The 15,916-nt window shown below is 34.3% G+C and overlaps 1 protein-coding gene across 1 annotated transcript in view; it reads right to left on the bottom strand.

Annotated features, from left to right (window-relative positions):
* LOC149921956 (unconventional myosin-Ie-like) overlaps positions 1-7,202 on the bottom strand; it is a 189,144-nt gene extending 181,942 nt beyond the window's left edge. The window contains exon 1 of the mRNA XM_090162099.1: positions 6,979-7,202. Coding sequence (XP_090018225.1) covers positions 6,979-6,981 — 3 coding nt within the window. The 5' untranslated portion in view covers positions 6,982-7,202. The remainder of the gene's footprint in view (positions 1-6,978) is intronic.
* Positions 7,203-15,916: the final 8,714 nt, after the last annotated feature.

Raw genomic sequence — 15,916 nt, 5'->3', positions numbered from 1 at the left:
AAACGCACACAATAGTTGAAGTGTTTTTCGCGTGTATTTCACCGTCGGTTTGAAATCGTCAAAATCCGCGATGCTTTTGACTTTCTAGTCGCGCTTAGTTTGACGTGCCGGTAATCGCTGACCTTAACGCGCTATCTTAGTTCAACAAGCGAGATTACACGCTCCAACAGTTTGCAGGAAATACTCGTCCCGATATTGGCGCTCTGGCTTGAGTGACGTTTATCGTCTAGTACGTGACGGAGTATCCTCTGTTTATTTTCGTATTATGTATTTCAATTTTGTCGTTTTTGTGATGGAATTAAAAAAACACACATCGTTGCTTTCGCGCGAGCAATCATGCATGTTTCTATTTGCATGGCCCTATCTCACCTCACATTCTATTCACCGAAGTTGAATTCGAATTGTTTAGAGAAACGTTCAGTGGGAAGTAATGGAAAATAGTGGGAAGTAATGGAAAATAGCGGGAAATAGGAGGAAATAATAGAAAAAGTGGAAAATAGTGGGGTATAGTAGGGGGGAAATGGGAAATAGTAAAAAATAATGGGAAACAGAGAAAACAAAATGGGAAATAATGAAAAGTTATGGGAAAAAATGAAACGATATGGGGAAAACAGTGGAAAATTATGGGAAATAATGAATAGTTATGATAAATAAAATTGAAATTAATATGAATAAAATTAAAATTGATATGAATACAATTTAAATCTAAACAATTAAAATTGAAATTCAAACCAATAAAATTGAAATTAATGCAAATAAAATTTAAATTAATACAAATAAAATTTAAATTAATACAAATAAAATTTAAATTAATACAAAAAAATTAATGCAAATAAAATTTAAATTAATACAAATAAAATTTAAATTAATACAAATAAAATTTAAATTAATACAAAAAAAAATTAATAGAAATAAAATTGAAATTAATAGAAATAAAATTGAAATTAATAGAAATAAATTTGAAATTAATACAAATAAAATTGAAATTAATACCAATAAAATTGAAATTAATACAAGTAAATATTAATACTTTCGATTATTTCAGCATTTTCATAGCCACGACAAGCATTTTTGTATATTATCATAAATACATTTAAACACAATAGACGATTTTTAAACCGGGTTTTTAAAAAATTGACCAGTTAAAGTAAAATTGATTTCAATCAGAAAACCCTGCTTAGTAAATATCGAAACGGTTTTAAAGAACCATGACCATTTTGTCGGTTGAGTTTGTACCGCAAAAGAGGGGAGAGAAATGGAGGAAAAACCCACAGCGGAACGTTCGTCAAGGTCACGCGCGTATCGCGGGGTAAGGTCACGCTCACTGAGTTTCCACTTCTTGACAATTAACTGCAAAGGGTAGCGGGTTTTCGCCGACTGCATTTTCAATCTAAAAAAATTGTATAAAGCAATTTCAATAAAGCTTAATACATTCGCGTGATCGTCTCACGCGTGGACGATATAAACGCCCACGTGCGAAGCCTAGATTTGATCCCCCTAGCTATTAAAAATTCTCTGAGTGCTTTCACCGTCACCAAAGTGGGCGAAAGTGCTTTCAAGATGCCAATGCATGATTTTTCGATTAATTTTTTATGATAATGACTTAGAATTTTTGTTGTGGTATCATTTTAAACACGCACAAGGAGAATGCAAATTATGTTTAGAACACCAAAGGACACGATGTTCGAGGTCATTCATTATTTTGGTGGTTGAATTGCCGTTAATCTTTGAGGTTTAAACTAGTCTGTAAAGATTATTGCAGGTGGGTTTAGTCTATTTAGATCATACCCGTTGATACTTTAGTTCAATCTATTGCATTTACAATTGTTAGTTAGTAATTGTTCAATTGGTGTTCGTGACGATTTTCACCTAGTTCGTGACGCCTTTCTCCTAGTTCGCGCCTATTTTACTCTAATTCGTGACAATTGTACCCTAGTTCGTGATGATTTTCCCCTAGTTCGTGATGATTTACACTAATTCGTGAGGATTTTAGCTTAGTTCGTGACAATTGTACCCTAGTTCGTGATGATTTTACCCTAATTCGTGACAATTGTACCCTAGTTCGTGTAGATTTTAACCTAGTTCGTGACAATTGTACCCTAGTTCGTGATGATTTTACCCTAATTCGTGACAATTGTACCCTAGTTCGTGTAGATTTTAACCTAGTTCGTGACAATTGTACCCTAGTTCGCGATGATTTTACCCTAGTTCGTGACAATTGTATCCTAGTTCGTGATGATTTTACTCTAGTTCGCGATGATTGTAACCTAGTTCGTGATAATTTTACCCTGGTTCGTGATGATTTTACCCTAATTCGTGACAATTGTACCCTAGTTCGTGTAGATTTTAACCTAGTTCGTGACAATTGTACCCTAGTTCGTGATGATTTTACCCTAGTTCGCGATGATTTTACCCTAGTTCGTGACAATTGTATCCTAGTTCATGACAATTGTACCCTAGTTCGTGATGATTTTACCCTAGTTCGCGATGATTTTACCCTAAATCGTGACAATTTTACCCTGGTTCATGCTGATTGTACCCTAGTTCGTGATGATTTTACCATGAATCGTGACAATTTTACCCTGGTTCATGATGATTTTACCCTAGTTCTTGATGATTTTACCCTAGTTCTTGATGATTTTACCCTAGTTCGTGATGATTTTACCATGAATCGTGACAATTTAACCCTGGTTCATGATGCTTTTACCCTAGTTCTTGATGATTTTACCCTAAATCGTGACAATTTTACCCTGGTTCATGAGGATTTTACCCTAGTTCGTGATGATTTTACCCTAAATCGCGACAATTTTACCCTGGTTCGTGATGATTTTACCCTAGTTCGCGATGATTTTACCCTAAATCGCGACAATTTTACCCTGGTTCGTAATGATTTTACCCTGGTTCATGAGGATTTTACCCTAAATCGCGACAATTTTACCCTGGTTCGTAATGATTTTACCCTGGTTCATGAGGATTTTACCCTAAATCGTGACAATTTTACCCTGGTTCATGCTGATTATACCCTAGTTCGGGATGATTTTACCATGAATCGTGACAATTTTACCCTGGTTCATGATGATTTTACCCTAGTTCGTGATGATTTTACCCTAGTTCGTGATGATTTTACCCTAGTTCGGGATGATTTTACCCTAAATCGTGACAATTTTACCCTGGTTCATGCTGATTGTACCCTAGTTCGTGATGATTTTACCATGAATCGTGACAATTTTACCCTGGTTCATGATGATTTTACCCTAGTTCTTGATGATTTTACCCTAGTTCTTGATGATTTTACCCTAGTTCTTGATGATTTTACCCTAGTTCGTGATGATTTTACCCTAGTTCGTGATGATTTTACCATGAATCGTGACAATTTAACCCTGGTTCATGATGCTTTTACCCTAGTTCTTGATGATTTTACCCTAAATCGTGACAATTTTACCCTGGTTCATGAGGATTTTACCCTAGTTCGTGATGATTTTACCCTAAATCGCGACAATTTTACCCTGGTTCGTGATGATTTTACCCTAGTTCGCGATGATTTTACCCTAAATCGCGACAATTTTACCCTGGTTCGTAATGATTTTACCCTGGTTCATGAGGATTTTACCCTAAATCGTGACAATTTTACCCTGGTTCATGCTGATTGTACCCTAGTTCGTGATGATTTTACCATGAATCGTGACAATTTTACCCTGGTTCATGAGGATTTTACTCTAGTTCGTGATGATTTTACCCTAAATCGCGACAATTTTACCCTGGTTCGTGATGATTTTACCCTAGTTCGGGATGATTTTACCCTAAATCGTGATGATTTTACCCTGGTTCATGAGGATATACCCTAGTTAGTGATGATTTTACCCTAAATCGTGACAATTTTAACCTGGTTCGTGATGATTTTACCCTAGTTCTTGATGATTTACCCTAAATCGTGACAATTTTACCCTGGTTCATGAGGATTTTACCCTAGTTCGTGATGATTTTACCCTAAATCGCGACAATTTTACCCTGGTTCGTGATGATTTTACCCTAGTTCGCGATGATTTTACCCTAGTTCGTGACAATTTTACCCTGGTTCGTGATGACTTTCCCCTAGTAGTGAGTGTAGGGAGCTGTTGGCTCGCGTGGCATGAAGGGCTTGCCGCTTTCCACCACCCTCATACACATTTTCACCCGGTCACCTGTTTAAAGGCTTTAAAAGTTGCTCGATGACTTAGGCCTAAGGTGGTGCCAAGGGTAATAGCCTAGCTGATTATTATTATTATTAGTTCACGACAATTTTTCCCTAGTTCGTGAAAGCTAACTCTACTCTAAAGATTATAACATTTAGTTAGATCATACCCATTGAATTTAGTTATAGTTTAGCTCATTCTATTTAATTTAGTTAATAATTGTTCAAACTATTTTCGGGTCTCTGACAATTTTATCCGAAACCAATTTTAATTTAAAGATAGGTAATGAAGTACAAATATTCGATTTTCTGGAAAGGATTGCTAATTTCGCGGGCTTTCTCTGTCGTTATGTAACCATGAATTGAATACACGAAAACCTGTTTATGAGACCGTAAAAGTATTGGTGACATCATTTTGACGTAAGACGATAAATTTCACTTGAGATAACGATGTAACTTAAAATCATTTGGCAAGCGAAGATAAAAGTTGAGAAAAAAAACACAGCTTTAAAACTAGTGGAGAAAATGTTTTTATTTAATATTAAAAATAGTCCAAATATATAATAACAAGAATGCAATTGAAAATGTTATTTTCTTAGTGATTTAATTCAAAGTTTAAATTTATCAAATTTTTCAAATCCTAAAATAAACTTAATACATCATAAAATTACGAAATTTAACAAAATCAACTAAAAAAACAATATATAAATCAATTAGTCAGCAAACAGGGGCTTTATTACACGTTTAAAATTAAATTAAATGTTTTAATTATTTTATCATTAATTAACTGTTTAAAAAGTTTGCTATTTTTAATTATTTTATTTATTTATTTAAATTAATTAATTTTTTAATTAATAAAATAAAATAAAAAAATATATAATAAACAAAAATAAAAAAAATATATAATAAACAAAAATAAAAAAAATTATAATTAGTACAACAAAATATATCCTACTATAATAACGTTATTATTTTGTTCCATAATAAGTATTTTCATAAGAACGTTTCATAATTATCATCAAATTATTCAAATATTCATATGAATATCTGCTATGGAGTTCATATTTGCTAGACATAGATTTGAGTTACGCGAACTTAACCGAAGGCTAACTTAAGGCCGCAAGTTGCACAATGGTTTGTTTTGATTTAACCAAGTGAACCTCGTGTTTTTGTCGTTTTGACACGCTGTTTCCCCGTTTGCACGCTCAATTTAATATCACGATAAAAAAGAACAAACTGCAGTTTCTACAACAAATGTTTCTTTGTGTTAGAACCTCTTTTCATTATTTCCATAAGACCTCTTTTCTTTGTTAATTAATTTCCCTTAAAAGGACCGCGTTCTTACTTGGACGATTATCTCAAAATCGTGTTTATGAGTTTATCAGCTATTACCCGTACCTTAACCCACCCAAGTTTTAATCAGAATGATTCAGATAAGACTTTATTTCATACTTCTAGGATTAAGTTTATTTGTACGCTCAAATATAAAGAAAATAGATGCAAATTACGACTGAAACTTTATTTTTAAGGAAGGTGCAAAAACCACAATGAAAACAATGTTAAAATTTCCATGTTTTGGTTAAATTTCACCCATTTCTTAAATTATATTTACAATTTTCCATAAATGTTTTCGCCACCACGCGAAAGATCAATTTTGACCAGCAGTTAAAAAAAAACTTAAAGGGAATAGAAACTAAATTGAAAAATCGTTTGTAACGTAGCTAGCGCCAATCGCCCAGCTTATGTTAAACCTAGTAGTAGAAACGGAAAATTTAATAAAATCAAATCAAATCAAAATTTTAATTAATTAAATTTAATTACTACTATTAATTTTGTGTGTTCTGAACTGACATTACCACAGGATAGAAAAACAATCGGCCTAGAACATTTTTCTCAGTGATACTATTTATAGAAATTAACTTGTCATAAAAGTAATGTAAGTTTTTGCTTCGAGTGAAACGTACGACTTTGTAATCATTACTATCCTAAATTTAGAATCTTGTATACCTCATTTTTAGACGTAAAAACTATTTTATTAATAATTTTCCTGATCTTCAATTCTATTTTTAAAACTTTTACCCCTTTGGCTGAACTTGTTACAATAACAAAATAGAAATTTCCAAGAGGTCGTTAATACTTTTTGCCTCGGGTAAACGGTCTATAATAAAGAAAATTTACGTATACAGTTATTTATTTTTTCCATTGTATGTTTGACAATATAATTTAAATATATTTATAGCGTAACAACCTTAAAAACACAATAGAAAATAATTTAAAACATAAAAATGTGACGTACAATTTTTAACTTTAGCGCTTTATTATATATTAGACTTAATACTTTAAACTCGTACCAGAAAACCTACGACGCAAAATTAATTTATCAAACGCGGGTTTAGTAGATGTAGCAAGACCAACGACGGTAAATGAAACGGAAACCTCGACACAGTTTAAACGAAAATAAACACTACTATACACTGTGCCATTCAACTCTTCAGATTTAAAAATAAAAAAATGAACTTTATAATAATAGAAAATGAAACGGCCGCATTTTTATTCGAACTTCATAAACCACCAACTTTTTTTTAAGTAGGCGAAGCGGCAATATACTTATATATTCAGCCGCCATCGAATACGGTAGAGCCGGGCAGGGAGGCCAGGCACCGTACTTGTAGACGACCAAGGCCCGCGAGACGCAAAAAGCCCCGGAGTCGCAAAAAGCCCGGAGATCGAGATAAGCACGCGCGCTGAAGAGGCGAAAGTACTCGCAATAATTACCAAAATAAAAAAAGACAACCGTCACGACTTACCATTTTGGAAACTGAATTGATTTTGCGACGCGTAATTTGTATTCCACAATTCGCACCGAAAGTTTTCACTAAAAATCACAAACTACGCTAAAGCTACGCGGGAGACCCCTAAGCCGCTAACCCATATCTTCGTAGAATACCGATATGTTTAGTTTTCTGCTACGAAGCGCGGCCGACTTCGATTGTAGTGCCTCGTTGGAGAGATAAAACGTTTTGGTAACTATGGACTGTGCCACAATCCCTCCGAGCTAGTGAATTAGGGAGGGATTGCAAAAGCAGGGAGAAGCCTCTCGGTATACGGATGAGTTGTTTCCTGACGTCATTTCCTTTTTTTAACCGCCTCGCCTACTTTAGGGGACATCCCTACATGAATGAAGTACTCGATGTCAAGGCCTTACTCTATGCGATTGATAAAATATAGTAACTCCCATTTTGGGAAATTAATATAGGCATTGATACTCAGATACAAAAACGCGTTTATTCAAGATAGTTAGTCTAAATGTGAATAGAATTTAACTAATGAATAAAACTTTATTTGCCAATCCAACGTTATTATTGTACAAAATATATATTTTTATGTATTGTAACCCTGAACATGGTCTAAATAAGCCAAAACTATAGTCGTACTCCAATTTTATAAAATTTTTATTGAACATAAAAAATACCGTTGGTTTTATAGAAACGGTTAATTCATTAATTATGCACAAGTAGCCTTAATCATTTTCTAAATATAATTTAACTAAATTATGTAGAATTTTAAATAAATTATTTTGTGAATTTAAACCGTTACCTCTCATTATTAATTTCAATGGTAGGAAATATATAATTAGAATTAAAATAGTTAAAATTAAATTCCGATGTATTACCATAAGTAACATAGTATGATAAGAACTACACTTAATACTGTTTTAAAGCTAATTTTCTGACCGAACCAGTTTTCCGGCACTGACATTCTCAGCCAGCTCCGACTTGGACTCTCAACCGAACTGTGTAGTATATTATCATCCTTAGTCTACTTAGACACTAGGGGGCTCTGTACTGAACTAAACCTGAAAATTAGTTGAATGATAATTTTTCCTACTTGTCGTACTTATGATTATTATGTTACTCTTGATATTCCATATACTGAAAACTTAACATTAACAAATAAAATATTTAAAATTTCATGTATTACTAAAATTTCAGTGTAAAATTTTGGTGACTTTTATATTAAATATAAAATAACTCAAACCAAGCATTTTATCAAAACTGATATTTTGGAGTTACAATATATTTTCGTAGCGAATTTATTACGAAATGAGGCGTTACGTAGAATGAGTAATTTTGTGACTAACTCCCAAGGAAAACTGAAAAAAGAAATAAAGATTTAATCTCGTTTTATTTTAAGTGTTTTATATTAGCCTCGAGCGGTACTTACGCGGAAGTCTCGGTTGGAATTTTATCTTGTTTATTCTTGAATATTTTCTTGAGCTGTTATGTCACTTTCGGTTTTGTCGCGAGTATTTTTCGTAATTTCTATCCACACTGTGACCCATTTCGGTTAGACAATGTTCTATTTTGGCAATTGTATATTAGACGCTATTGTTTTTAACAAACTAAATAAAAATAAAACTTCGTTTCTGGCGAGGATTTTGTAATATTCACAACCGAAACTAAATCTACAACAACACATTTTACTGCTGTTCTATAATTGTTCTATAGTCAGAGAAAGCATCTAAACTTCTGTTTTGGTATATAGTCTTTAATAAAGATGCTAATGCGAGTCAAAGAATTGTAAACTCCAATGATTATTTGGACACTCTCGTATGATTAAATCATGATTAGAGTAGATTAAAATTAACTCCGTAGCTTTCGCTGTACCAAAATTAAAAATGATTAAATCGTGATTAAATTTTTTATAATATTTATAGTATTAATACACGCGGATAAACTTATAAAAATATCGCGATAAACCTTCCAAATTCGAAATATGCATTTCCAAGATTTGATACCAGTGCAATTTTTATTATACGATTACAAAATCTGACCATAAATTGAAGCTAATTTTTACAACTTGTTTTTTCCGGGCTTTATGTTGTGTTTTAAAATGTTGAAAATGGAAAATGATGATTGATAATAAAAATCCTTTTTTTTTGGTCGGCTAAACTCGTAAATTAGCCAAACTAAAAATAACCCAATTTGATTAGTTTCAAAAATAGGCGCGTTTTGGCTAAAAACAGCCATGTTTCATTTATTTAAAATCATTGAAATCAGTTGAATTTAATTTGTTTTGTATGGCTTTGACGCGAGATCGTAGTTGAATTGATTTTTATAATTAAAAGATATAATACTAATTTATTTGTAGATACAACGAAACTTTGAAAAACATGGAAAGTTTCTTTGAAGTTTATTCTTTTCAAACCTGAAAACTATTCAACCCATCTTATGCAAATATTAAAGACTACCAAAAACTGATTAAAAATGGTTCGTAATACCATACAAATACAGAAATCGTTAGGCTAAGGAAAGACTAAATTTTCCTGATGTTTTCGCTAGATGTATCTCAATTTCTTAACCTCTCTATTACCAATTTCGATTTTGGTATCGAGGAAGAAATCCAATTCGATTTTTATCAGAAAACGGAGGAAATTGCTTTCAATTTCCAGCAAATAAATATTTGCTACTTTCCTTTTTATCTCGCCAGGTGGAGCCACTGATCAGAGAAAGAGAGAGAGTTAGAGAGAGAGTTAGGAAGCGCACAGCGCCCTCGTAGTCCGTACTTGAAAATCACTTTGCACGAGATTTATAGATAATATGGTGTAGCAGGAAGAGAGGAGGGAGGGGGAGGGGTGTTTTTCAGTACGCCTTTAAATTCCGATTTCAGAACTTTATGATACCGGGTGATGTTTTAGTTGATGTAATGAGAAGTAGAACCCATTCATGAAACTGAGCACTCACGAAATTGATCAATCTTTCCAAATCTTATGTTTTGAAATTTCATTAACGCTGATTAGTAAATGGTCTTGCGTTTTTTTTTAGGTTTTTACAGTTACCAAGACCGTTACACCTGTATTTATTGCATAGAATTAGAATTAATTAGTGTTGTAAATCGGAAAATTTTCCGGAAAATGACCGAGGCCTTTTTTCCGGAAAATTTTCCGTATTTTTCCGAAAAAAATAAAAAAAGTTTTCATTCCGTGATTAGTCTAATATATTGTTTGCAAATTTAAATAAAGCGGCATTTTCGCCTCATTTTTTCGAATCTAAAAGTAAAACTAGACCTCTAGACTAGTTTAAACTGATAAACAATGTAACACTATTAATGTTTTGTAGTATGTTTACTGTTATTAGACATTTTATATCGATAAAAAGTTTAAAACATTAAAAACGCTTCAAAAGTAATTTATGTTTCAATTTTTTATTTTTCCGGAAAATTAACGACCCTAGAATTAATTAATATTTTTTAAAGCATGTTTTGTTTCTTAACATGATTTTAAGATGATATACTATTTGGTATGGTTTTAATCAACACTGTTTCTTATTAATACCTGCTTAAATCGTTAGATAAACTTCGTCGCCGCTAGATGGCAGGTTTTTATTATAATTAAAGACATTCCTTTGGCGCTAGATGGCAGGATAGATTTATAAATTTTACGGTCATCAAAGAATTGCCTTGGCACTAGATGGCAGGATAGATTTATAAATTTTACGGTCATCAAAGAATTGCCTTGGCACTAGATGGCAGGATAGATTTATAAATTTTACGGTCATCAAAGAATTGCCTTGGCACTAGATGGCAGGATAGATTTATAAATTTTACGGTCATCAAAGAATTGCCTTGGCACTAGATGGCAGGATAGATTTATAAATTTTACGGTCATCAAAGAATTGCCTTGGCACTAGATGGCAGGGTTCAGGTCTTATTCTTATTATCATCAGTGAACTTTGGCGATAGATGGCACAGTAGAGATATTATTGTTATTATCATCGACAGTATGGTTAGCACTTTCACCTCGAAGCAAAGGGAACACCTCCATGTACCTTAAAAAACCTGCGAGGGAAAAGTTGCTACGGGCTTTCGTTTTGCCATGGCAACCGAAAACGTTTTTGACAACATGATTTGGAATTATTTCCATTGAAAATAACATGGGAATCTGAAGCCTTTTAGAAAATGAAAAATTTCAAAAACGTTAAAAATACATTTAAATTGATTTTACAAATTAAATTTAATCCAGTTTAAATGCAATTTCGTTATTGTTATTTTCAATGGAAATAATTCCAAATCATGTTGTCAAAAACGTTTTCGGTTGCTATGGCAAAATGAAAGCCCGTCGCAACTTTTCCCTCGCAAGTTTTTCTAGTTACATGGCAATGTACATTAACCCGACTTTGAACAAAATCGGTGATTATCACCTCGGGTCGTCTCCTTGTAAGTTGAATGAATGAATGAATGAATGAATAGCTTTATTACCGTCCACAAGTACAGTGGTCCCTTTTTTATGTTCAGGTAGGGGTAAAACACTACCGGTACAATGATACATAGATTAAAATATTAAAACTACCAATACAAATAAAATAAGAAATAAATAAAATTAATGGTATATACAATGAGAGCAATAAAAGCAGGAACAACTATTATAGGAAGTTGGTGGGGTCCTATGTAAGGAATGCCTAAAAACGCGAAACTCACGTGTGCCGAAGCAGCGCTTATGTCACCTAGGAGCAACAAACACAACACCTTACACAAGGAGAACGCAACCCGTCAAAAGTCGTGGATTTTCTTGCGTACGTTTTTCATTGGCTAGACACTTTAGCGCCTGCTGCCGTCGGAAGGGGAAAATTCGGAAATTGTCTTCCCCCCCGCCCGTAAAACGTTTAACGTAAGGGCTGGTGACGCTCGTCCAATGAAATTCGTACACAACCCTTCGTTATCGTGTTTAAAGGCTAGCTGCGTTCTCCTTGTGTTTGTTGCTCCTAGATGTCACGAGGATAATGATTTTTTATTATTTTTTTAAAGCAACAAGCCGGATATGTTTTTCTCTTAAACCGAATTAGTGAAAAATCCATTGATTTCATCAGTTGCGGGGACCTTCTGTTGTTGTTGGCCCAAAGGCCTAGTCCTTAATCCTGGATTGCCACCACCCTCCTACGAAATTTTAATAATACTAATCAGCTAGGATACCCAAAGCACCACCTCAGGCCTAATTCATCAAGCGACCTTTAATTCAGGTTGCCGGGTTACAATACGTAGGAGGGTGGTGGCAAGCCCTCATGCCACGCGAGCCAACAGCTCCCTAGACTAACTATTACCGTTAAACTCAACAAGTTTTTATGGAAAGGGAAACCGAATAGCTCGGGGGAAAACCCCTTAAACTAGTGGGGAAAGAACTTGCAAACTCAACGCGGAAGGAGTTGCACCGAGTTTTTCACCCAGTGCCACAAGCTGGGATCGAACCCGGCTCCTCTTGCTGCGAGGCGAAAGTGCTAACCACTCCGCCACCCTACGGGCCACCTGATTTAATGGCATTAAATATCACTAGATGACTTGAGCCTAAGACTAAGGTAGTGCCTTGGATATTAGCCGAGCCGATTGTTATTTATAAAACCAAAAATAACGTCCTTAACGCTAGATGGCATAGCAGAGCTCTTATTTTTATAATCATCATCAAAACAAAGAGTATAAAAACTACGTAACCTAGAGATATAATGACGGTCGAAAGCAGTAAAGGAAGTTGTAGCAACCGGGGGGGAAGGCACTCAGTGAATTTGCACTTCAAATTTCGGTACCGCAGCGCCACTACGGCAGTTTTAAGTGGCAATCATTTTGATTTAGTTCAACATTCTTGAAAATTCCTTAAGGACTTGGCTACCTTTAGGACTTGGCAACGGTAGAGAACAAACGCCTTATTCTTCACTTTTTGAAAATAAACACCGAAACAACGAATCCACAAATTCTAACTAAAAAAATCACGAAACAGTAACCAATTACTGTCACTTTTTTGAATTGACAGATATTAGACAATTAAATATCCAAAATGCCAAATTTAGCACCTCCGCAACACCGTAACTGCCATTGTTCTCCGGTATTATTATTTATTGTACTAAAAACTGCCGTAGTGGCGCTGCGGTACCGAAATTTGAAGTGCAAATTCACTGAGTGCCTTCCCTCCCGGTTGCTACAACTTCCTTTACTGCTTTCGACCGTCATTATATCTCTAGGTTACATAGTTTTTATACTCTTTGATCAAAAACGTTTTTCGACGCTAGATATCAGCTTTGAGGAGCAGAATATTGTTTTAAATGTTGAAATATCGTTGTCCCGTTTTTCTACCGACTTGTTTGACAAAGTATGGTCCTTTAATCACGCAATATCCTCATATTGTACCGTAATAGAAATGAGCCAACGTCCATTTGAAGATACTGGTCGAAACAAACCTGCTATTTCTGTCGTATCAAAGCTAACGGGTCTCTCAATTGGAAATAGCTTGACCATGACCTACCTCATATAGATTAGGCGCGGGGCCAACGGGCAGTTACGTGACGATTAGGCCTAGTTAACTATACCTCAAAACAAACTCCCAGCGGAGCCAAGGCTTAAGCGTGACCCTTTAACACTGGACGTAGTTTTTTGCCCTTTATAAGAGCCAGCCACTTTTGTAAGATTGCTTCGTGAAATAAGTTTGAAAGTTTGACCCCGTTTCGGCCCCTCCGAGACTTATTGGCCAAAAACGTTCAAACCGGGCCAAATTCGTGCGAGGGTCGAAATCCGGCCAATAAGTGAACTGGAGTAATCTTCTTAAAATCCCGACAACTCCTTTTCCGGTTTAGCCTTCCGGCGCGTTTTACATTAGGGAAACGTACTGCAATCTGGGTGGTAGTTGTCGCCGCCGTGTTGAATAGTTTCGCATTTTTGTCTGTATTGCAACGAAATTTAAAATATTTATTGCTAGGATGATTTTTTTACATTCAACGAATACGTTGAAACCGGTCAGATAGATGGCGCCATTGTTTCTATAGTTTTACGTGAAGTTACGACATTTTTTTAAACCAAATTTGACTAGATGCGAAGTGTGGCAGTTTTGGACGCATTTCCAACGAAAAAGCCGTCATTAGATTTTTTGAGGTTTATGATAATAATTAGGATCACAAATTATTTTCCAATCTTAAACAAGTTTAAAACACACATTTAAAAAAATTGCGATTAGGTAAATTGTATAGCCAATAAAAAACCTTTATTCAAACAACAAATACACCAGAAAAAACGCTTATCTTAGTTTTTCGACGATGCGATACAAAATAAGCACATCTGAAAAATTGGACCGGCGACAAAATAATTTTTCAATAATTATATCTTTTTTAAATTTTAAATTTAAATTTTCCCGTTCATTTTTAATACACGCTTAAATTTAAAAAAAATTAAGACAACATTCATAATTTCTGAGCCCGTAATTTCTTCCTCGTTAAATGCAACGACAGAAAAATCTAATTGCCACACAGGGGCGCGTTTATACCACTAGAGGCACTGTAGGCGCAGTGTGATTTTAGCCCCATTTTATGGTCGTTTTCCGAGACGTAACAAAAAGTAAGAATGTCACCCCCTCTCGATTTCGAAAAATACAGTCCCTAAAAAACGGGTTATCTACTGCGCCTAGACGTTAAATCGCCCCTGGTGCAACCACTTTGTCGCGTCCACGACGCGCTTGTTTTCTCCATAGAAAATTCCCGAAAGAGAGCATAACATAATTTGTAGGTTTTGATGCAAAACTCGCTCGCTTTTATGAGATTTCTTTTACTTTTTCATTATTGGTTAGGTGTTGGCCCTACGAATTTCCCAGCCACGAACTTAAAAGCGGTATTGGCGCGAATAAATGGCGAGGGACTACGAAACGTTTTGTATCATTAATTTGTTTACCTTCACTGGCTGATGCTATAGCCGCCTCCTCTCCAAACCATTTCAACTTCTATTTTCGTAAATTTCGTGTTCGGGTTGAAGAAAACATTACGCTATTGATCCAAAATAATAAACAAATAAAAGTATGGTTTTGTAATAAAGTTTGCTAGTAAATTTCCCCTAGTACAATATTTGGTTAATTAATTACGATGCAGGTAGTAATTGTGCATATTAATAAAGCCATGTACCAAAAGTAAATGAAGCTCATTTACTTCTGCTTGCACCATAATTAATTAATTAATTATTCGGCATAGAAAACTTTTCCTTGGCACCGTAATTCCATAATTATTAAGCATTACCAAACGTTTGCGTGTTAAATTATCTCTAACTATAAACATAAGTAACAATATTGTTTGATACTACCTATTGTTCTCATGCTATTTTTTGAAAATCAGGAAAGTGGTAATTAAAATTTGGAATTTTTAAAAAAAATTTTCCTGAAACCGAGAAAATCCCATGCTTTTTTAAATGTAGATATTTTGTTTTAAGTGGTCAAAAACATTTTCGGTTGCCATAGCAAATCGAATGGGTAGTGCAACGTCTCCTTTTGAGAAATTTCATATCTCATATAGGTCTACATTACGCCCGACTTTGAACAAAATTGGCTACACCTCGGCTACTACCCTTGTGAGTAGTATACCAATAACTAAGCTTTGATTGCGCAAAAGCTCTAAAAATCTGTTCGGTGATAATTTTTCCTAATTGTCATACTTATGTTACTTATGCGATAAATAAATGTTTAAGGTACTTTTCGATGTTAATTTCTCTTCTAAAATAAATATTTAATTATGGAACGTCAATTTATCTCGTTGCATAATTATTGAAAATGTAGCATAAATTAGAAATATTCAAAAATGCATTCAAGAAAATATTCGAAACACAGATCGACTGCAATGTTAGTCTTTTCAGATTACATAGAGCCACAAAATGCAATTTTAAAAAGGCTAATTGGTCAACAAAATGGGTTCTTTTTAGTGTTGTAAGTAGGAAAAATTTCCGTATTTTTCC

Source organism: Leiobunum rupestre, chromosome 11, assembly GCF_980474605.1.
Source record: "Leiobunum rupestre chromosome 11, qqLeiRupe1.1.hap1, whole genome shotgun sequence".
Classification (NCBI taxonomy): Eukaryota; Metazoa; Arthropoda; class Arachnida; order Opiliones; family Sclerosomatidae; genus Leiobunum; species Leiobunum rupestre.
This window is presented reverse-complemented; position numbering and strand designations above follow the sequence as displayed.